The sequence below is a fragment of the Misgurnus anguillicaudatus genome, chromosome 3 (assembly GCF_027580225.2).
Source record: "Misgurnus anguillicaudatus chromosome 3, ASM2758022v2, whole genome shotgun sequence".
Lineage (NCBI taxonomy): Eukaryota > Metazoa > Chordata > Actinopteri > Cypriniformes > Cobitidae > Misgurnus > Misgurnus anguillicaudatus.
This window is the reverse complement of record NC_073339.2, coordinates 16021272-16045764: the sequence shown is the minus strand read 5'-3', so window position 1 is coordinate 16045764 and position 24493 is coordinate 16021272. Positions and strand designations below refer to the sequence as shown.

The window sequence follows — 24493 nt, the reverse complement described above, 5'->3', positions numbered from 1 at the left end:
GAAGTTATACAATGCTATAGATTAGAGGGTCTACTTTGGTTACCTAGAAGAGCATTTCATAAGCATCTTCAGACCATTTCTTTACACCTGGTATTTACTTCTATTTGTGATTCGATCGCAAGTGGCCAGCCAAGGCATATTGCTGTTTGCACCTTATATTATCATGCGTCTCCTGTGACCACTTGATGAGTTTTTCACTGCATAGGTTGAAGCACAAAAAGCAGCAATTTATCTCACCACAAACAGACTTTGAATTAAATTAACTTTATTTTGGCTCGTTCACTTGATCTGTGTCACTGGATGTCAGGCATAAATTTGCACATTTGGTGTGCTTTATTTTTAAGTCACATGCAACTCATAAATCTGTGACTGTTTCTGAGTACACTTGAATGTAGTTTGGATAATTGGTTTATAAAATGATTTTTACCATCCCATTTGCACTTATAGCTGTCAACAGGGCTGAGAAACAAATAGATTTTTTTAAACAATTGGAAACACACGCCAGCCGCATGAAAAAACATCTTAAAGGGACACTCCATTTAGCCGATCTCCGGGTCTGGCGGTACCACTTTTAGCATAGCTGAGCATAGTCCATTGAATCTGATTAGTCCATTAGCATCGCGCTAAAAAATAACCAAAGAGTTTCGATATTTCTCTTATTTAAACTTAACTCTTCTGTAGTTACATCGTGTACTAAGACCGAGAGAAAATTAAAAGTTAGAAAACGTTAACGTTAGCTTCTAGCTGCGTTGTACATCATGCCACTTAGCTTTATTAACGTATCTGTAAATAACCGAGATAACAAATGTTATTTGTAATAGCAATGTTCAGCTGAATGATTCATGTAAATACTGTAGCACCAAACTAACAAAGAGGTACTCTTGGTAAAGATGGTAAAAAGGCTTGTCCTGTATGCAACTGAGACCTGTAAATATTTAATTTGATCATAATGGCAACGAGATGCGGTTTTTACACTGTGACCTGTAATTTTTTGCCTGGAGCTGAAGTTTTTCATCGACCTTCTCAACCATTAAATTATTAATATAACCCTCCAATGCATAGTTAAGGCTCTTTTGGTGACTTGGAGATGATATATAGTCTTTCTGTCTCCAAAAATCATCAATTGCCTACTGTGACAGCTGCTAGAGCCTACCAACGAATGTTGATAGTTTGTCTGAGTGAGGGGAGGGGGCGTGGCTTAGCCAAAGGTCAATTGCGAATTTCACGAGTTCGCATTTACATGTAATCGATAGGGAATGAGATAAAGCGAGGAGAGGGCTCCGAGCTCGGAATTTTAGCCCGAACCCAGAGTACTCCCCCTTCTTTAACTGGAATAAATGAAATGGATGAGAGTGAGGGATGGGGTGGAGAAGGGATGCTGCAAAAGCTGTCATGGAACAGATGTGAGGGACTGCTTTTTTGAGCACCTCTTCCCGCTGATTAAATGGATCACATGACCATGCTCCTCCCGAACTTAGATAAATAAACGTAAATTAGTGATTTTGTAAAAAAACTAACCTTTAAATAAAAAGTTGCAGAATCAGAAACCCTTTATATTGAATTTTTCAATTGCTGGGTATACTGTATGCCCAAAAATAATGGGAAGCATAAGCCTACATTATTAAAAAATACCAATAGAGTTTAGTCTTTTGCTTTTTCATTTTTATTTTATTACATGACACAATATGACATATTACGGTTATATTAAGGAGTTTTACCTGTTATAAAACATGAATTTATAATGTGTATTAGTAAAACGGAAAGGGTTGGATTAAACCCTTAAACCAGTTGTCATCAGTGAGGTGACCAGTCATGGAAGAGCTGGGACAACATCTGGGGCATGTTCAAGTTCAAACCGGTCCATAACGTTTTTCTACGGTTTCTGGAGTGAAAGACATGTTTCCTGGAAACGATGTGCACCAGTGTGCACTGTGATTTGAGACACGTTTTCTCTTGGTCAGTGAGAAATCGAGAAAATGTGCCAGAACTTTACCGTCAAAAATGCGGTAGCTATGTTATTGGTTTCACGGGATTGCACCCATTGTACTGTATATTTTACAAATTTTAATTTTTTTATAGTGCCAGTATTTTGTAAATTTTACTGCAGTAAATCGTATTTTAATATGTGTTTAACTGTTAAATTTAAGGTCTTATTCTGTAAAACAAATTACAGTCTTTTACTGTATATTCTAGGGTTATTACACGTTTTGTGAAATAAGATTTTATTCTGTAGCATTTATCCAGTATTTTACTGTTAAATGTATGGACATTTTTTACAGTGCACGATTTCAGGTGCCTCCTCTGGAAGTCGCATTGGTCGACCGCATACGTCATTGAGGTTTAATATTTCAGGTTCTATTTAAAAAAGCAACCATTACATTTCAAGGTAAGAATGAAACCACAATGGGCCCTATTTTAACAATCTAAGCGCATTGTCTAAAGCGCACAGCGCAACGTCTAAATGGGCGTGTCCGAATCCACTTTTGCTAATTTAACGACGGGAAAAATGGTTTGTGCGCCGAGCGCATGGTTGAAAAGGGTTGGTCCTATTGTAATGGGAGTATTTTGGGTGTAGCATGCAGTAAACCAATGAGAGTCTCAGCTCTCATCCCCTTTAAAAGCAAGTTGCGCTGGCGCTATGTCTAATCCCTATTTAGATGACGGACTTTGTAAACTGAAAAACTAAGCGGAGGAAGAAGATCCCCAGTTTTAAGATTAATGTTAAATAATTGTGTTGTTTTTCACTTGTATTGAAATTGTTATTTTTTCATTAAAACCTTTAAAACCCGTTCTCTTTTAGTCATGGAAGTAAAAAAGCAGGCTTTTAATTGCTTTAAATGTATTGCTATCCAATATCTATAAAAAAATTTTACAAGTATGTAAGAAAAGGTTTGTACTCTTAAAATACTTTATTTGTAACAAACAGGATACAAAGAATTTACAAACGGCTCTCTTTTAGCAAAGAGTTGTTTTTTTAAGCATTACTTAAAAATGTTTCTCATCTCACCACATCCGCAGGTACAGAGTCATCATATACAATAAATCCATGAGGTAGCATTAAAAAAAATATTTAAAAACAGATGCATTTGTTTAAAGCAAAGCATTTATTTACTTACCAGGCTGCAGGTGAAGCAGCTCTTTGCGCCTTCTAACGTCTCATAATTAGTCCTCATTTATGTCCAAGAGACTCAATAATAATCTTTTACATTTAATCCTTTAATCTTTCATATTTAAAAGCATTTTTGTGCTGCTGCGCATTCATGTACTTTGTAATAAGAAAACCTGCGTTGTCCTCCCGTTTATAGGCACATATTACTAATGCGCTCTTTAAGTAACATAAAATATATTGGGCCATTGACTTGAGACTTTAGACCAGGTTTTTGTTGGTCAATGGCATAGTCTATTTTAGTTGCCTCAAAATAGCAACGCGCCAACAATGCACCTGAACACACCTCGTTTTCAGACCAGAACGCCATGGGCGGAAAAGGGGGCGCAAATGCATTTGCTATTTAAACAACGCGGCGCTAAACGTGAAAATTAGGGAGGAAACTAGCGAAAGACACTTGCGTCGCGCATTACGCTGCATTGCGCCGGGTGTAAGATAGAGCCCATTGACTTTATGTCTTAAGTGAAATAAATCTTAATTTTATAATATATTTAACTGAAATGTGAGAACCTCAATGACGTATGAGGTCGACTAGTGCGACTTCCGGAGGATGCACCCGAAAATGGTGAAAATGCACCCTATGGGTAAGCGGGGCCTGGGGCCACAGATATTAGCAATTAGCAACATGACCCAACTGCCAACGATTCAACCAATTTTCAATGGATAAATTCAAGTCCAGACCTACCTTTTTCATAAGCTGATTCACTTGGATATAGGTCACAACAGGGACTTCTGTTTCATTGTTTTAACTTTAAAGACATTATGTTAGTTATTGATACATCAGGCAATATATTTAGCAATGTTTTTAATGTCCAGTTGACACAGTGAAAAAATTACAGTATAAACTAAACAGCAACAAACAATTACTTCTTTAGACAAACCAAATGTCTGTGGTTAACAAATCTGCATTCTATTTATAATTAAATCTGGATCAGATGTACTCAAATAAAACAATAACATGTGAAAATAAAGTAAATTTGCTCTTCATAGGCCGAAATGTACATCACACTTTGGTGTATCCAGGTCCTCCTACATATAGGGTGACACTGCTAAACACTAAACTGGATATGCTAACTGTTGTGGGTATGTGACTGAGAGTCGTGAGCAGGTGTAAGCACTTTATTTACCCCAATTCCGGCCAAAAAAAGGCAATATAAATCAACAACATTAAAGAAAAAAATACTATTAAGTAAATAAATCATCATCAACCTTTTTCTGTTTTTTGCTTCAGATTTTGTTTCCCAGAATGTTTAGCTTGATGCTGTTTTTTTAGTTTTACTCTGTAAAGATAAAGACTTGTAAATGTTAAATGTCCATTTAACTTTGAACAAAATGTTGCAAGTAAATAACATAAATTTAAATCTACGGGAAATTACCGGCAACCCAGCTGCAATTTCTACGGATTTTTTTACAGTGTGCAGCCAAAATACTAAATATACAAAGCTAGAAAATTGCAGAACATTATAACACAAGCTCATATTTGGCAAAGCCACAATATATATTTATAGCTATTAAATTAAATTAAATTAAATTAATAAATCAAACTCTTCCTGTTGGCCTGGAAGTTATAGCGTCAATTCAAGATCAATCAATCAAATCACTTACACTGAAATAAATGATTCATTCAATTTACTAATTTTTTTAAGGTAAGTGGTTGCAATCTATTTATTTAAGGCAAGGCAAGACCTCACAAAAATCAGTGATCACTTACTGAGGCTGTTTACACAACAAAAATGTTTCCTTTAAAGGGGCCATGGCATAAAAATCTCACTTTTTTTCATGTTTAAGTGCTATAATTGGGTTCCCGGTGTTTCTATCAACCTAGAAAATATGAAAAAGATCCACCCAGTAACTTAGTTTTGGAAAAAATTCTCTGCAAGCATGTGAAAAAATAGGTCATTGAAATTTGGCTCTCCTTATGATGCCATAAGGGGATCTTATAATAATAATACCACCCCTTAATCTGCACTATCCAACCACGGCACTACCATTTAGTGCAGAGAGAAAGAGAGAGAGAGAAAATAATTGAGTTTTAATTGCAACAAACCACCATCATTGCGATGAGTGTTTGCATTTCATCAGCTCATTTGCATTTTAAAGGACAGACCCAAAACGCCCCATTTTTGCTCACACCTAAAAAGTGTCAATTTTAACATGTTATAATAAAATATCTATATGGTAAAACTTCACATATGTACTCTGGGGACACCAAAGATTTATTTTACATCTTAAAAAAAGTCTTGTGACACGGCCCCTTTAAATAAAAAAATAAACGTACAACCATCAGCGCTGTCAAATTGACCCACATTCACAAGGATTCATGAAGATGTTTCCTTTAAAAAAAATACACTTGTGCTACAATGTTGTCATGCTATTTTTTTAGTAAAATCATACCCCTCTAAATACTCCCACAGGTCGCAAAGCAGTGTATCAGATTTGTTATGCGAATAGAGTGTTTATACAGAATTACAAGAGCAATAAACAGTGACTTTTATTCTACCAAAAGGGAGGAAGAAGATCATATAAACTGTTTACAGTGGATCACAGGCTAGGAAGGCAATAAGAAAACACAAAACAAACCCCTTTGAAATTAAAACTTATCAGTTCTTTATTATCTGGAACATCAAAGGTGTTGTTATGTTGCTTTTGTTATCGTCTATGATTAGATGAAGCCACCAAAGCATCAGCATGAGGAGAATTATATGAGACAGGAGAAAACCAGATGCAGTCAACACTTCTTCTTCACAGTTACTTCCTGACTCAAAATGTCAGTGCTCGAAGCTCCAGGCCACATCCACAAACACATTTGCCGTTGTATTAGTTGTTTTTGTTTTGCCCTTGTGCGTAGAAAACTTTGCAGCGGGTCAGCTTGCCTGGACGGTCGCATTTCGGGTAGATGCGAAATGTGTGTTGACACCACTTGCCCATACAGGAGTTTCCATACAATAAATGTTTGATTTCGGTGGCGTTGGCATTGCTGACAAAAATCCATTCTGGTGCATTCATTGTTGTTTATGAATCTTTAATACAACTATAATGCCTGACATTATTTTGAAGAATAGCCAACGCCAGGAGGTTCACATCCAGTTCAAACGGTTTGTCATGTGTAGCACACATGCTGACATTTAGCAGAGTAGCTGTTTTTATAAGTCTTGCTTAACAATTAGACAATCTTATCACAGCATGATATAATTAGCTTTGTCTTTTTTAATTGCAGTATATGTATTCATCCACATTTGTGTATGTTTTCATACACACTTCCTGGGATTTGTATCTAATTCACAGCGTGAATCTGTCTTTCCAGCTTCCTAGTTTTTTTTCACGTGGAACGTGTTTTGATTACCATCTCATCCATATCTCAAAATTACCTTCGGGGTCTAAATAATAATTGGCTGGCTAACAAGCTATTCGCTGCTTATAAGAGTCCTTAACAAAGCAAATGGCCTCTTCTCACCTTTGAATGATTCTGAATATGTTAACCGCAGTTGTCACTGCACATTACGATGTCATATGTCATAGTTCAGATGTAATCAATAGGATTTGACGGCACTCAAGTTTTCCAAATGACAATTGATTTTTTGATGGCTTATGCCTCAATTCCTCTTCATTCCGCTTCCTGTTCATTCCTTCATTCCTTCCTCTTTATTCCCATGGTTATGTAATGTTTATCATTGTTGTGTACACTGTAAAAAGTGTCAAAAGTGCTTTACTTAAGAAACACTAAATTTGGTAACACTTAAAATATTTAAAAAAAAATGTATGTTGATCTAACTTTTGTATTGTTACAAAAACTTTGATTTATTCAATCATGTTTATGGACACAATTTTCCTCTTTTTTCCATGTCATTGAGTTTTTTTTGTATCACACATTTCTATAATGTGTTTTCATGTTCCTAGCACAACTTTATTTTTCGTGTCATTTTGGTTTTTCCTTTTTTCTCTATTTTTAAACCATTGTCGATTGCATGGGTAAGACTTGGGGTTTGAGTTAGGATGTCATTTTATGTATTGGTTTCTACATTTTTTTTCTTCCGATTTTTAAACTATTGTCGCTTGGGGTTGAGGTTTGGGTAAGGATGTCTGAAATGTAACAGAAAGTCGTTCTAACCCCAATCTCAAGAAACAATGGTAAAAAATAGAAAAAAATAAGAAGTCAATACATAGAAAAAAACACTGTAACAATGTATGTAAGTGGAGAGGAAGAAGGCGGAAACCGGAAAACAATTAATATTTTAATATACAAAATAAACCCAACAACAAAACGAAAGTAAACGCCGGCAGCCCCTCACGGTCTCAACCAAAACACAAACAAAACATCAAACACATTATAAAACAATATCCAGGCCTGGTTCTTTCTCGTTCTCCACCGTCGTAGTTCCATCATTTATATGACGATACGAGACCGCTCCCACGGCTCTCACCCGTTCTGCTTGCCACAAACACGAAAAAGAAATTTGTGCTGAGTGACATGAAAAAGATATTCATGCTCACAGGGGCGTCATGCATCAATTTTGTTTAATGGGGCACAGTGTGCATACTTTGTACTGTAATCAAATTTATTAACGTCTTTTAATAAAATACATTAAAACCTTTTTATGGCCATATTCTCATGGCACAGGCAAAATGGTAAGAAGTTTAGAAGTTAATTTAATTTCTATTTTACACATTAATGAAAAACGAAGTGAAAAAATACACTTTTACACTGAAAACTCATTTAAACATTACATTGATATGCTCATTGGTCAAGTCTGTGTAAGGATCAACACTTTAAAAACAAGGAATAAAAAATATGTTTTATAGACTTTTTTAAATTAAGTTGCATATAAAATTATTAGATGAACGTTTTTGCACCATATATTCGACCTTAGAGTCAGAGCACATGAACATGAGTCCGCACCCACTATAGAGGTGAATCTAGATATAAACATTAAAGCTCATGTAACACACGCTGTTTCTGCATTTCTAATGTTAATCTGGAGTATATATAGAGTAGTATGATATCCTTTATATCTCCGAAGAGTCTTTAGTTTAATCAGATTTATAAAAGAAAGATTAGCTTTACCGAAGCTTTCCGATAACAAACAAAAAAATGAAGGATGAGTTATACCGCGAGAGGAGTGAGTACGATTCATGCAACACTCTACAACACTTATAACACTTATATGATTCACTACATGTTCGTGTCATTTATATAATATGCACATGACTATTTCCAACATAAGACAAAAGTTTGCCGTATGCAACTCGTGACCCGGTTGGGAAAATCCACAGCATCAAACACACACGCAAAACTCCGCTGCTACCCCGGATAATAAACTATATCCATTGTTTTCATAAGGCTGGATTTCTTCTACTTACATCCAAAAACACACTTCATCTTTCGTGCCATTGTTGAGTTTTGAAATTAAACAAAGCTGAGTGGTGTGATAAAATGTTTGCAAGCGTTAGCGTCTCCCGCTGATTGACGGGTGGGCGGGGTTTTCGGGGGAAGTGCCCATATAAAGAAGTGATACGTATAGAAACCCCCGAAACGTCAGTTGGACCTGTAATCGAAAAAAACTTTCTGAAACTTGTACGAACCCTGGCGAAGTGCATTCGGCACAGAAATACTCTGTAAAATGTCCAACTGCTTTTTTGACACTTTGCCTACGTTTAGCATGAGGAAACAATAAGTCAGAATGCTTGAAATACCATTGAACCACCACTTTAAGAAATAGACTTTGAACCATCATCTTTGTACACATGGTAAACTAAACATTGCGCTAGCTGCTGCTTTTTAAAAGTGTTGCGAGGATTGGTGATGGCGTTTTTAATTTTAGCATATTACAAAATTCACACCAGCAGCAACATGTCCACAACCCTGCACAATGATGGCACCAGCGCTGTTCTTTTGCGCCTGGATTTGTATAATTCATTAACAATTCATTGCATCTAGAATAAAACACATCACTAACTCTTTACCCCGCCATTGACGAGTTATCTAGTCAATTAAGAGAAAACATTTGCATAAATATACTAGATGTTGCACTTACCCAATTTATAAAAAAACTGAAACCAAAACATTATTTACTAATTTTGAACTCTGTGTATGTTTTGATAATCGTTCTGAATCTGATCTCTAATAAAATTCCTTCACAAAAATGCAATTATTTCAGATTTTGCTAAAAAATATTTTTTAAAGAAAAATACCCATATTTAAGAGTTTATAAGAAAAGAAAAAAATAAATGAAAATAAATGAATAGATGAAACTTTTTTGCCTATATGCTTATATATTTTTAAAAGAAATTTTTTCTGGAAGGCATTTTGTGAAACTTTTGTGAAAATCACAAAAAATTCTGGTGAGCAACTTTTTTAAAAAATGCCTGGCGGGGAATGAGTTAAAACAGCAAAACCTCAGAGTAAAGTGTAGGACTGGTTATATTTTGCCTATTAAACAAAGTAACAGATGAAAAGATGCTTCGTTTATTTTGAGGTGGCATGCAAAGTCCATTTGGCTCAAAGATCTGAGTGGCACGTGCCCTCTGTATGCTCAATGACACAAACAAGTCCATTATCACGAATAAATAAATTAAATAAATTTTGTGACTCTACCATGACATGCCTTGAGATTTGTGTGGTATATTAGGAATAGTTCCTGCATAAAATTAAAATATCTGCAAACCACTTTTATTGATGAGAACTTCTGAAGACTGTGCTGGTTACTTATTAAAATTACAATAATAGAGAGAGAAGCTTTGATACATTGGGAAAAAAATGGCAAAAGCATAAAAAAATTGTCTTTTAAGGTATGATTTGTGCTTCATATTCCAAGACTTTTAAGCTTTTAGTTTTGTGTCTTCCTGGACCTCAGTTGGTGGAGCATTGCATTAGCAGTGAATAGGTTAAATGCATAAACATGCATGGGAGTTTGATTTCTTACCATTTTAGGTTTTGACATTCTTGTGAAAGATTTAATCCACCTCTGCAGCAGCGCAGATATGCACACTCTTTGATGCGACCCATTATCAATCTGCTATTAGATCATTATACAACTTGGAAATTGAAAATTATCCAACCGTGTTCTGTCTGTGATGTTTTGTCACTTTGATGTTGGGTAAAGCTGTAAAGCAGACGGTTGCTTAAATTGCACATCCAGGTGTATTCATAAACCGAGGAATGAGTCTAAACAGCGATCTGCTTGTGTTGTATAGGTACATGGCCATTATCCATCCTCTGAAATCACGGCTCTCTGCCACCGCCACTAAGGTGGTCATTGTGTGCATCTGGGTGCTGGCTGTGGTTTTGGCCTTTCCTCTCTGTTTCTTTTCAACCATCAAGAAATTACCCAAGCGGACCCTTTGCTATGTTGCCTGGCCCAGACCAGCAGAGGATCCTTTCATGTGAGAGCTCTTTATAATAATATTGTCTTTATATACGCTTCAATGTCTTTCATGTTAAATTCTGCATGTGGCAGGGCTCATACACTTTTAGAGCTTAGCGAAAGTGAAGACTTTAAAACTCTGTGTACAGTAAATGTCATTAAATTGACTTTATAAGCCTTCTGTTGTAAAACTGAAGAGGAACTATGCAAGAAACACATTTGCTCTGAATTGAATATAGGATCGCTAATTGACGCCCGCTGGGTGCTTCTGACATCTAAGCAGCTGAGGTCTGAGAGTAACTCTCATACATCAGACTGCACAGCGATTTTATAATCAATCAGCCGTGTAAACATGATTGACAGGCAAAATTTGACTGCAGGTCACCAGTTGAAAACCCAGACAAATGGCATAAATAAATATGGTTTGTGTCAACAGTTTACTTGATTGCAGTCCATCTGGAATGTACCGAGAATCAGTCAGAGATCAAATGCATTAGTGCGACTTAATATTCTCGAAATTAATATAGAAAAGTTGCAATCAAGAGTGAAATTGACACTCAAGGCTATTGCACATTCTAATACTTTTGCAATTTAAATGAGACCAAATTTGGAGATCATTAAAGAGTGAGACAAAAACTTACCTCAGACATATTTGTTAATTGTGGATCCCCATTGAACTTTTCCAAATTCTCTTGGTTATACTCTGATGTGCAAAATTGCATGACTTATGTGATAAACAGTGATCTTGGTCAGTCCTGTTCACCAGGTTTGGCAGCAAACAGGCAAGCATGATTTTCTCTCTTACTGCAGGTATCACGTCATAGTGGCAGTGCTGGTGTATATTCTGCCCCTAGTGGTGATGGGTATTACCTACACTATTGTTGGCTTGACACTGTGGGGAGGAGAGATTCCTGGTGACTCATCCGACAACGACCAGGGCCAACTGAGAGCCAAAAGAAAGGTAAGCAGTTCACGTCTGCTCATACAAGGTAATGAAATAAACTTGAAAGATAATGAAAGATAACTACATAGAACTGTCATACAGGTGTTTCAAAATACAGGATTTAGGGGTGGTTTCCTGGACAGGCCTTATCTTAGTCTCAGACTAAAATGTATGTTCGAGCTGGCTTAATACTCCATATTAGCAATACTTCAGCCAAATATCAAAATTACCCCATGATGTACTCACCCTCGAGCAATCTGAGATACATATGTCCATCCTTTTTTCAGACTAACACATTTTGGGCCCTATTTTAACGATCTAAGCACATTGTCTAAAGCGCACGGTGCACGGTCTAAATGGGCGTGTCCGATGCCACTTTTGCTAATTTAAGGATGGGAAAAATGGTTTGTGCGCCCATCGCATGGTGGAAAAGGGTTGTTTATATTTTCCTAATGAGTAATGGGTGTGTTTGTGCAATAAACCAATGAGAGTCTTATCTCTCATCCCCTTTAAAAGCCAGTTGCGCTGATTGCGCATTTAGATGACAGACTTTGTAAACTGAAAAACTAAGCGGAGGATGAAGACCCCATTTAAGAATAATGTTAAAAAATGTGTTGTTTTCATTTGTATTGAAATTTAATTTTTTTGGTTTAAAACCTTTAAAAGACGTTTTCTTTCAGTCATACAAGTACAAATAGCAGGCTTTTAATTGCTCTAAATGTATTGATATCCTACATAATCATTGTAATCTCATTAAAATAATTTGCAAATATGCAAGAAAAGGTTTGTACTCTAAAAATACAAAGAAGAGAATTTACAAACGGGCGGAGAGCCGAAACGTTTCTGCACTAGAACAGCACCATGGGATTTTTACAAAGCATTACTTAAAATGTTTCTCATCTCACCATATCCACAGGTACAGAGTCATCATATATAATAAATCCGTGAGGTAGCATTTAAAAACATTTAAAAATAGATGCATTTGTTTAAAGCAAAGCATTTATTTACTTACCAGGCTGCTTTACGCCTTCTAACGTCTCATAATCGGTCCTTATTTATGTCCAAGATTCTCATTAATAATCTTTTACCTTTCAATCCTTTAATCTTTTTATATTTAAAAGCGTTTTTGTGCTGCTGAGCATTCATATGTGATAAGCAAACCTGCGTTGTCGTCCTGTTTATAGGCGCATATTTCTAATGCGCTCTTTAAATAACAAAAAAAAAAATAGCGCCATTGAAGTTGCCTCAAAATAGCAAGGCGCCAACAATGCGCCTGAACATACCTCATTTTTAGATCAGAACGCCCATGGGCGCAAATGCTTTTGCTATTTAAACAACGTGGTGCTAAACATGAAAATGATAATTACGCAGGGTTGAAACTAGCAAAAGACACTTGCGTCACGCATTGCGCTGCATTGCGCTGCATTGCGCCGGGTGTATGATAGAGCCCTTGGAGTTATTTTAGTAAATGTCCTTGCTTTTTCAAGCTTATAAATAGACACAACACGGATCAAGGAACAACAACTGACTTTGAAGCCCAAAAAAGTGCATTTATCCTTCACTGAAGTAACCACACAGCTCCAAGGGGTTAATAGAGGTATTTTGTGGGTAATCAACACAATATTGTAAGAAAAATATCCATATTTTATACTTTATAAACTATAAAAACTAGCTTCGGTAACAACACCATCTTGGACTCATGCGATTCACGAGAGTCACGTACCCATGGCAACCAATGCTCACTATGCTAAAACTCTTGCGTGTATCCAAGATGGTGCCGTTACACTGAACAAAATGATTCATTCAATTTACTGGATTTAAGTGGATCAATTTATTTAAGCTACATAAAAAAAAACTTTTGTCTAAATGTAGCTTAAATAAATTGATTGCAACCACTTCCCTTTAAAAAATTGAGTAAATTGAATGAATCATTGTTTTTCAGTGTACTGGAAGCTATTTATTAAAGTTTATAAAGTTTGAAATCTGGATATTTTTTACACAATTACATTGTGAAATAACTCCAAATGTGCTGGTTGGTATCCCTTTAACATACAGTACTGTGCAAAAGTCTTAGGCTACCATGTCACAATAAGATTGTTGTTTTTGCAATGTTATAGTGATCATATATAATTGTTTCTCAGTCTCTTTAATAGAATAAATCCAGAAAGTACAGGAAATGTGAATATAGTATTAAGAAATTAGTCTTTTTACTTCGTTCTGTTCAAAATTGCTCAAGATGTGTTTAGTGCCAAGAGAGGTCACACTAAACACCGACAATGCCTAAAGAAGACTGATTTTTTTTGGTACATATTTCCTGTATTTTTTGTTTGTATCTTAATAAAATAGATTGAAAAATAAATATGGATGGACATTAAAACTTCTAAAACAACAAGTCTGGTGGTGATGGCCTAAGACTTTTGCACAGTACTGTATATGAGTGCAATTGTTTTGTCTCAAGCACACTCGTTTTTTTTTCTGGTAAGGTTTATTTGTTAAAACTACTTAAATGTCATAATATAACCAAGGCCTAGTTGTGGATTAAAGGCGGGGTGCATGATCTCTGAAAGCCAGTGTTGACATTTGAAATCACCTAAACATCATTTTGATAGACCCGCCCCACACATACGCAACCCAAGCACCGATGTCAATTAATAGACACGCCCCTTACTGCAGAATGGCTACAAGTGTGTTATGGTAGTCGGCCCGACTGCCTTTTCCAAAGTGGCAGTTTTCAAAAATCATGCACCCTGCCTTTAATCTAAACACTGTCAGAAATATGTTATAGAGATCTGTCTTCTCTCATTCAAATGCCTTGTTCTTCAATGACTGAAATAGCTATCAAGAGGCCCTGCAAATGTGAACACATTCTGATAAAAAGGGGGAAAATGTATAGCTTGATGTCACTTCGGATAAAAGCGTCTGACAAATGTGAATGCATATACTATATACGCCAGACATTTTCTCTACTACATGTCACCCCCAATACATACATCTGTCAGTTTGATGCCCGTGCCCACCAATCTGTGGCACCCTGCCTGCGATTCCTGAGTGCTGCTGTGCTGGGAAACACACGGAAATATGTGAGAAAACACATCACACACACATTTAATGGATCACTGCTGCACAATGTGGGATCAATAGGATACGAGGCAAGAAAGTTCTGTAAAGAAAACTGAAAGCAATGGCAAGCACAGCAGGTCAATTAGATGACACACGGGAGGAAGTGGATAGAAGAGGGGGGCAGACGGAGCGATGCAGACAATGATCAGATCAGTCAGTGCTGTTATTTAGTTAGTTTTGTTTCAGCCACAGTTTGTGTACACCACAGCAGTGCGCCTTCAAATTTTAGAGAAAATACGAGATGTGGTGAAAGACAAATGGGTTAGCAAATGCAATGTAAAGATTTCCATCATTTCTTTTCATTCATACATCAACAATGTCTCAGATCTATTTTGTAAATTATTGAGTCAAGTCTTGACATTTTTATCTATTCATTTTAGTTGCAGTCTGTGCTATTGTGGCAGATTTAAGCACAGTATAAACAAACAAAAAAAAAATGTATGTGACGTTACTACGATTTTTTCAGGAGAACGATCCGTGAAGTAAGTGACGTAAGCAAAAGTCTCTCTTTGGTCTCCAGTTAATCATTTCTGTCTGGAAGAAGCGATTAAGGCATTAAAGAGATATAATTTTCGGATTTTTCTCGTTCATGCTTTGAACATTTCAAAGAGGATGAAGCATATATCATTGGTTTCGGCACTGAATGGCTTTCAGCTATAACCTTAGCACGTTAGCGGGCGTCTTGAAAAGATGCTGTCAACAAAAATAAGCATGCTGAGCTACAGGGTTCTCATAATGGAGGCAAAATGGAGGTCTAAGCACAGTGTATTTTAATTGATGTGGCAATGTTGTTTCAGATATTTCCTCTAAATGCATTTTGAGACAATCGTGTGCATTTAAACAGTTCAGCAAACTTTCTGTGAATACGATGAAAGCGAGGTGACAAAGAGAGAGTTAAATCAATGTCAGGTGAATAATACAACATTCTTTCATGGTTAATTTAGCCAGCAGGCAACACTTAAACAACAAGCAATAAGCAATTCAAGCCAAATGGTTCATTAAGAACGATATAAATCTCTCATTCTGTCTGCTATTTAAAAGAAATAGTTTACTCCAAAATAAAACTTTGCACACAAAGTTACTTACCATCATGTGATCCTAAAGGTACAAAGGCAGTACATTGTCCCAATATGTACTATTTAGATGCAGATATGTACCTCTGAGGTACCAATATGTATCTTAAGGGGGTCGCACACCACACGCGCAGCTCAGCGTCGCGTCGAGTCGCGTCTAGGACAACTCGGAAGTATCGTAAACCGGAAGTTTCATTAGCAGCCAATGTTAATCGTTAATGATTTGGGACAAATATGCTGTTATTTAATGTTCAACTATGCGAGTGGCGCTCTGTGGCGTGACAGGGATTTGAGCAACTTACTAAGTCGTAGCTGGGTGGCGCGGCAAGGCATCACCTGTCGGCACCGGTGTGCATATACTCATAGAAAACAATGCGTTCGATTTTTTTTAGAAAATAGCATGGCCCTGAGCTGCGTGTCCGGTGTGCGACCCCCTTTAGACATGCAAATACATTATATACCTTTAAGGTACTAATATGGATCCTTTCGGAACACTTTTTGAAAGGGTCCCCCCTTTTGTACCTTTACTTCCAACAGTGTAGGTCCATACGACTTTTATCTTTTGGACAAACACAGTCAGAGTTAAATTAAATAATATCCTAGCTCTTTCTTGCTTTATAATGGGATTGGATAGTGCCCCATTTTAAAAAAAAAGTTTTGTGATGCCTTCCGACTGACCACAACTCTCTCATGAACACACATCTGGCTGAAAAATATATAAATGTTTGAAGCAGCATCTTTTGTCATCATACAGCTGAAAAGAGCCAGGAAATTATTTAAAGGCGGGGTGCATGAGCTCTGAAAGCCAATGTTGACATTTGAAATCATCTAAACAAACACACTCCTACCACAATAGAATCTGGACCTTCTTTTGATAGACCCGCCCCACACATACGCAACCGAGACAACGATGTCGGTTAGTAGACACGCCCCTTACTGCTGATTGGCTACAAGTGTGTTTTGGTACCCTTTAATATAATTCAGATTGTGTTCAGCTGAGGAAAAGAAGTCATACACTTAAAACAACTTGGTTTTGCAAGTCAATTCAATCTACTGTTTTAAGTTTTGACTTGTGATAAGTTACCATAACTAATAAAAACAAGTTGAAAGTGTTTTGATTTAATTTTTTAAGTTAAAGTAACATAAAACATATGCTGATTTGATATCTTTTTTTACAGTGTAGGATGGCAAAATATTTTTATTTTGGGAAAAAACATTCCTTCAAGATGTTACAAAGAAAGTGGTCCAATACTAACAATACCTACTAAACACGAATCTTATGCAGCTGTTACTTTTCAAAGAGAACGTTTATTTGGACAGAGTCTGCTTTAAAACCCATTAAAAAAGCTTTGATAAGACTCGGCCAGTACTGGAAAACGGCCGCTGACTGGTTCAAAAAGGCATTATATATATTCTACTTTCCAATCAATAGCATTCACTACTATCGGCCTGCCGGTTATACGTTTCATTAGCGGCTGCCGCAATGGGTCTGCATTTCGATCCACGGCACATCTCGCCCGGCTCCCCCCCACCACATCTCTTTCCTCTATTAGTGACTAGATAGCAAGCCAAATATATGTATTTGAAGCCAGTTAGCTCCTGCTAGTCCCAGATGCCCCCACTTTGTCTGATGTGTAAAGGTGAATGTGCGAATCCAGAAGCTTGCGCGTCTTATTCAGCCTTTAGGAAACCTTCAATTAAGGTTCAGGACATTTTCATTTCCGTTGTCAGCTTAAATGGAAGTCTTTGAGAGGATCGGAGAAACTGCTGGGTGAAAAACACTCACCCGTTTTAGGGCTTTGTGTAGCTGTTGACAGGCCAGAAAAATCAATGGTTAAAATGGTTTCTTTTTTGAATATGAATGAATGATGTTCTTATTCTAATGCACCATGGAGATGTTATAAAAGGACGTCATTGTGTGTACTTTCTTCACACTGAAGTACTGTGTGTGCCTTAAGATTTACTGATTTCTACAAAAAAATACATCCTACATGTAAAAAACATTTTGTGAAATATATAACTTTGATATCTTTAATATTGACTGGGTTAGGTCATATTTCAGATTGAAATTAAAGTGAGTGACATCAAACTTTGATGCTTTTAATTTAATTAGATTATAAAAATGAATCCTGGATTTCACAGACAGGGTCACAAAAGGTGTGTGGAATGGAATAACATATATTTCTGCAGTCAGTTTACTCCAGCTCTGGGTTAATCTTAATACAAATATTTAGAAATGTACTTTATTTATTAGTATATTTACATTTACGCATTTTGGCAGATGCTTTATTCCAAAGCGACTTACAGTGCATGACAAGGTATACCTTTTTTATCACTATGTGTGTTCACTGGGTTCAAACCGAGAGGCAACCTTCCGATCTCTCTAATGAAGCCAATACAGAAATGACTTATACTGCAATTCATCGAATTCTCGACCTCCAGACGTGTGTGAACGCGTCTTCACATTGACTTAACATTGAAATTACTCGCGCTTGATGCCTCTACCGGGGCTGGTGTGAACACAGCATTAAAGTTTGGCATATTTAAGGGCATGGCCACTTGAGTAAAGGGTGAACTGCCACTTCTGTCACCACTGTCGAGCTAGGTGGGCGTGGTTTCAGCAACCAGCCACCTCAGCTCCACCCACGTTTTGCATCTTTATCCATTTTTGGTTATCTGCAAGTGATGCGCTGTGACGCGTGGCCAAGATGGCAACGGCAGCCTCTGCCAATTGGTTTCAAAAAGCTCTTCACAAACCTATGGGTGACGTCACGGACACTACATCCATATTTTTTTACAGAATGGGTATGCAAATGGAGAGATTGCATGCAAAAATGGCAAAAGTGCAGAAAACAAATTTGCCTCAGTAACAGAGTGCCGCTGGGATGAGATATTTTTGTAGGCATACCCAGAAGTTAGTGGGATACCAAGGAGGATTAGGGCCAAGCTAAAATAAAAAATAAAACCATCTCGAGATTAAAGTCATTAATTAACGAGAAAAAAGTCTTTATATTTCAAGAATAAAGTCGTAATATTTTGATAATAATGTCATATTTTTACATTAACGTGTTTGGAGTGATGTGAACAAGCAGATTTGCAAAGCAGATACCAAATTACATACCTGTCTTATTAATAAAACAATAGGGAGATGCGCTCAGAAAAGCAATTTTAGAAATCTCCCTCATATAAAAGGCAATATGGGAGGAGATAATGTGAACGAACAAAATTCAGTGCCCACCTTAATAAAACAGGCATGCAAGGAACAGAATATTGTGATAAATGAAGGGTTTTGTTAATTGGGTAGGGTAAAGTATACGCACATGGAGGCGCACCTAAATGAAAGTGCACAGGTGATGGGGGATATTAATCGTATGGCCGAAGGGAGGAATGGAAAGACTCTGCGGCTTTGTGAACTGAATATATTGACTTAATTCTCGAAATTTTACGACTTTAGTCTCGTTAAATAATTACTTTATTCTTGTTAAATAACGACTTTATTTTCGTTAAATAACGACTTTATTCTCGTTAAATAACGGCTTTATTCTCCTTAAATAACGACTTTATTCTCCTTAAATAACGACTTTATTCTCGTTAAATAACGACTTTATTCTCATTAAATAACAACTTTATTCTCGTTAAATAAAGACTTTATTCTTGTTAAATAACGACTTTATTCTCGTTAAATAACGACTTTATTCTCGTTAAATAACGACTTTATTCTCGTTAAATAACGACTTTATTCTCATTAAATAACAACTTTATTCTCGTTAAATAACGACTTTATTCTCATTAAATAACAACTTTATTCTCGTTAAATAACGACTTTATTTTCATTAAAAAACAACTTTATTCTTGTTAAATAACGACTTTATTCTCATTAAATAACGACTTTATTCTCGTTAAATAACGATTTTATTCTCGAAATTATATTTATTCTGACTTTTTTTCTCGTTAAATAATGACTTTATTCTCGCATTTTAATGACTTTATTCTCGCATTTTAATGACTTTAATCTCGAGATGGTTTTATTTTTTATTTTAGCTTGGCCCTAATCCTCCTTGGTAGCGGGACACTGGTTTCCTCGCTAAAAAGCTCATTGTCAAACTCCATAGAGGGCCAGTGTCCTACAGAGTTTAGCTCCAACTAGCTCCAACACACCTGTCTCGAAGTTTCTAGTAAACCCGGAGACCTTGATTAAACGCATCAGGTGTTTTTGATTAGGGCTGGATCTAAACTCTGCAGGGACACCGGCCCTCCAGGAATTGAGTTTGACACCCCTGATTTATCCCATAGACTTTTGGATTATCGCAAAAAATGAACTCTGTGTAACAAAAGACACTTAATAGTTTAGTCCAACAAGATAAACTTCACAGATAAACCCAACTTTTATGATTTTTGCAGTCTAAATTATTCTTTTTTTATTTTTAGTAAACACATTCAGACTTCAAATTTCATAAAAGTTGTGTCATCCCTACGGCACCCTATAACCAATCATTATCAGAGGTAACCTTTTAAACCAATTACTGTAGTTTCGAGCAGTTGTAGTGCGTCATCAAGCTTGCGTGTGATTAATGTAACGCAAAGGCAAAGAGAAGCAAAAATAAATCATTTACCAAAAATTAACCAGCAGACGAATAGAGACTTTTACACTGAGCTACAATACAATACAAGTTAATCTTTGAAAGATTTTATAATCTGGAGCAGATGTAGGATTTGTATGTGGGAATTTGTTTACATGAACGTTATTATGAGCTTTGTCGGAAATTAGATGGGATTACGTTTAATAGACAAACAGGAAGTGTGACTAACTGTGGGTGTACGTTTGTGGGTGCTACATTTGTCTGTTTGCATTCTGACATTGTGCATCAAGTGAATTATAAAAGAACGTGCGAGAGCATTCGCTCTCTGAAAACACATTTAACATCTCTAGAGCATGCTGTGGAGAATTATAATCAAAAATTTTGAGCGCGTGGCATCAACCCAGCCCTGTTGGAGGACAAATGCTCCCGCCGTAATATGTTAACAGCAATCACAAAACCACACTTGGAGTAGCTTATCTCATCCAAAGCAGAGAGCTAAGTGTCTGAGCCACAACAGTATCACAATCTACTCCATCCACTTGTGTAGCTGTCAGCTAGGATCAAAAGCTCTTCTGATAAAGGACATGATTGATTTCCAAAAAATAAAAAAATGGAGACCATCTTGATCCGAGTTTACAGACTGAACCACTTTAAGCACATTCACTGCTAAAAAGTTGGTTCAACTTAAAAAGCAAGTTACCTGGTTGCCTTAAAATTTGGAGTTAATTCAACTTGAAAAACATTAAAAGGTATAGAGCTCCAGCAGTTGACGTCACTCAGCCTAAACTCCGCCCTTTTGGCAGGCAATCATAGAGCGCTTGAGACTCTGGACTGCAGGCTGGCCATTTCAGTGCCCAGATCCTTCTTCTACACAGCCATGATGTTGCAATTGATGCAGTATGTGGTCTGGCATCGTCATGTTGGAAAATGCTAGGTCTTCCCTGAAAGAGGAAGCATATGTTGTTCTAGAACTTGGAAAAACCTTTCAGCATTGATGGTGCCTTTCCAGATGTGTAAGCTGCCCATGCCACACGCATTCATGCCACCCCATAACATCAGAGATGCAGGCTTCTGAACTGAGCGCTAATAACAACTTGGGTTGTCCTTGTTCTCTTTAGTCCGGATGAAATGGCATCCCAGTTTTCTAAAAAGAACTTCAAATTTTGATTCGTCTGACGACAGAACAGTTTTCCCCATTTTTCACAGTCCATTTTAAATGAGCCTTTATCAAGGGAAAATGCCTGTGCTTCTGGATCATGTTTAGATATGACTTATTTTTTTGACCTATAGAGTTTTAGCCAGCAACAGCGAATGGATTGTGTTCACCGACAATGTTTTCTGGAAGTATTTCTGAGCCCATTTTGTGATTTCCATTACAGTAGCATTCCTGTATGTGATGCAGTGCCGTCTAAGGGCCCAAAGATCACGGTCATCCAGTATGGTTTTCCGGCCTTGACCATTACGCACAGAGATTGTTCCAGATTCTTTAAATTTTTGGAGGATATTATCCACTGTAGATGATGATAACTTCAAACTCTTTGCAATTTTTCTTCCGCAGCATTGGGGGAATTGGTGATTCTTTGCCCATCTTGACTTCTGAGAGACACTGCCACTCTGAGAGGCTCTTTTTATACCCAATCATGTTGCCAATTGACCTAATAAGTTGCAAATTGGTCCTTCAGCTGTTCCTTATATGTACATATAAATTCCTGGCCGCTTATTGCTACCTTGTAAGTTAAAGAGATTTGTAAATCATACCTTTCCATTTTTACTCACAATTTCTACAGTGTTCCAACTTTTCTGATTTGGGGTTGTATTAAGTTTGGGATGTACATATCTATATCTTTTGAATAAAAGTGCACAGTGAACTCTTCTTGTTATGAAACTCCTGCTGACACCATTCATTTCATATTCACTCTCTGCTGTCCTTGCCTGCCAGTATGGTGGCATACAGTAAACAGAATGAGTGATGTGACGTCCGGACCTCCATACATTTATTCAGCATGTGTGTTCTCTGGGTTTGAACCCATGACCGTCTGCAGTGGTAATGCATTGTTCTACCACTGAGCTATACAGGAACACATTGACACAACATATTGTACATCTAGTATAGCATATAGATATAGCATTGTCCGAATCTATGTTCACGTAACGTAAAAGCTAGCGCTTAGCTCGATCATTACACCATATCCATCAACCTTCCCATTTTTGCCGGGATTCTCCCGTATTTATTAATCATTATATAAAAAAATCCCACTGGGCGTATTTGATATATGTTTCACACGCAAAGTAATACAAAATGGAGGGCCCACCTACCCGCGCACTGAGCGGACACGTCTGCCCACTTCTCGCGTACACAAACTCATGTCAATCATACTGGCCAAGCTTACATTAAAGCTCTTTAGAAGGTGTTAAGAATGTGTTTAACAAATCCTTTGCCGATTTAGGAGGGCCACGTCAAATAAAAAAGGTATCCCCCATTCATTCTCTTGGTTAGACCAGGGATTTTCAAACTGTGGGTCTGGACCATCTAGTGGATTGTGCAAAGTCACTTGGTGGTTGTAGTGAATGACTCAGAAACAGCGTGGTCCTATTAATGACAATGTATGGCAGTGGCTTTGATGTCAGGTAGCTTGGGATTGCAATTGAACTTACATTTAATTCTTACATTGAAAAGAGAAACTACTCGCTTCTAAAAGAGAACAAATTTCTTCTTGTATTTCTAAATGTATTTTTTCTGTATATTTCTCTAAAAATATACTGGTGGCTCCTGAGATAGATTATAGCCTACTTGTCTAATGGCGCTTTTCCATTGCATAGTACCCCACGGTTTAGTTTAGTTTGGGTCGGGTCAGCTCACCTCACTTTGGCGTGGTTAGCTTTTCCATCAAGTTTGGTATCACTTTGCAGTGGGAGGGATTATAGGCATGTCGTTAACGTGTGTTAATGTTGGGTTTGGGAAATTTCCCTTATTTTCAAATACCAATGTTGACAGGTATGTTATTAAATACAGTAGCCACCGAGCTGTGCGCTCAATTTCCAAACATATCACTTTATGACTTAGCAGTTTAGATTTGATTAAGTTTATACAGAGTTCTGTTTTCAAGTGAATTAATATTTTGGTGGGGCACTGCCCCACTTGCCCATACAGACGAGCCGCACCTGATCAAAGATCACCAGCTGCTTGCTAGTAGGTTGGGTTGCATTATTGGCCATACATTTTAAAAATCTGTTTACAAATGAGTTGCTAAAAAATAAGATTTTATTCTATTTTAACAAAGAAATTCGTTTTTCTGTCACCGAGAATGAAGATTCTGGAGAAAAGCAGAATGATGCATAATCATCTCTGCTAATGCTGACAATTTCAGACACAGCTTTTCACACATATTTTTAATTATAACCAAATCACATAGAACAATGAATCTACTTCCAGTATCAACTTCTCTTGCCAACACTTGGATGCAGTATCTGACAGGAGGCTGATAATGACATTTACCCTCTGCTTCCATTGGCGTTTGCTGCATTGCAACTCATTTCATTATCATCTAGACTTCTCTCTTTTTTGCCAAGTTCCTGGCAATGGCTATTGTGCGTGGATTATCATTGAAAACCAATATGGAAACCAAAATATATATCACTGGCGCACAGAACATACCCAACCCTAAAGATATTCCTCACAATCAGCTCCCCGCACTCGGTAGTAAAGTGATGGATAGCAGGGCTGTGATCTATTTTCTCCACGGGAGCTGTTTTTAGCCAGGCATCATTTTCTCTAAATAAGCATTCAAAATGATTCCAGCACTGTTTGCTGAAATGAATACATCAATGAACCATTACAGCCAGTGTCAAAGCCTTTTTGTCGGCTGTCATGTCATTTCAGCCGACTCTATTTTGCAAGTCTGCGTGTGAAGATATTGAAAGTGGTTTCTGTATTTTGCACTGGATGTGTGACTCCATCAAGATGCCTTTAGGTTTCGGTTTAATGTTTTAATTAGACTCTTTTGATGCTATTTTGATTTTATTTTAACTCAGTTGCAATATATATATATATATATATTTGCCATATTTTCATTTTTGGGTGAACTATTCCTTTAAATAAGGGTTGTTGTGACTTTATTAAGATGACTGGAAAAGCTAGACGTGGCCATGGCTGATGAAGTGTATGAGGTCAAATTAGCTGATTATAATGCGCATACTGTATTATGGAAACTATTATGTAATGTGCTGACTCATATATTGGCTTTGTGAAG

At 36.9% G+C, this 24493-nt stretch overlaps 1 protein-coding gene and 1 long non-coding RNA gene across 2 annotated transcripts in view; one reads left to right on the top strand and one right to left on the bottom strand.

Annotated features, from left to right (window-relative positions):
* Positions 1–24493, bottom strand: part of LOC129444278 (uncharacterized) — a 321920-nt gene that overhangs the window by 240328 nt on the left and 57099 nt on the right. The gene's annotated exons all lie outside the window — the stretch shown is intronic.
* Positions 1–24493, top strand: part of tacr3a (tachykinin receptor 3a) — a 49743-nt gene that overhangs the window by 6954 nt on the left and 18296 nt on the right. The window contains exons 2-3 of the mRNA XM_055204815.2: positions 10358–10546; positions 11338–11488. Of these exons, the coding sequence (XP_055060790.2) occupies positions 10358–10546; positions 11338–11488 (340 nt within the window). The remainder of the gene's footprint in view (positions 1–10357; positions 10547–11337; positions 11489–24493) is intronic.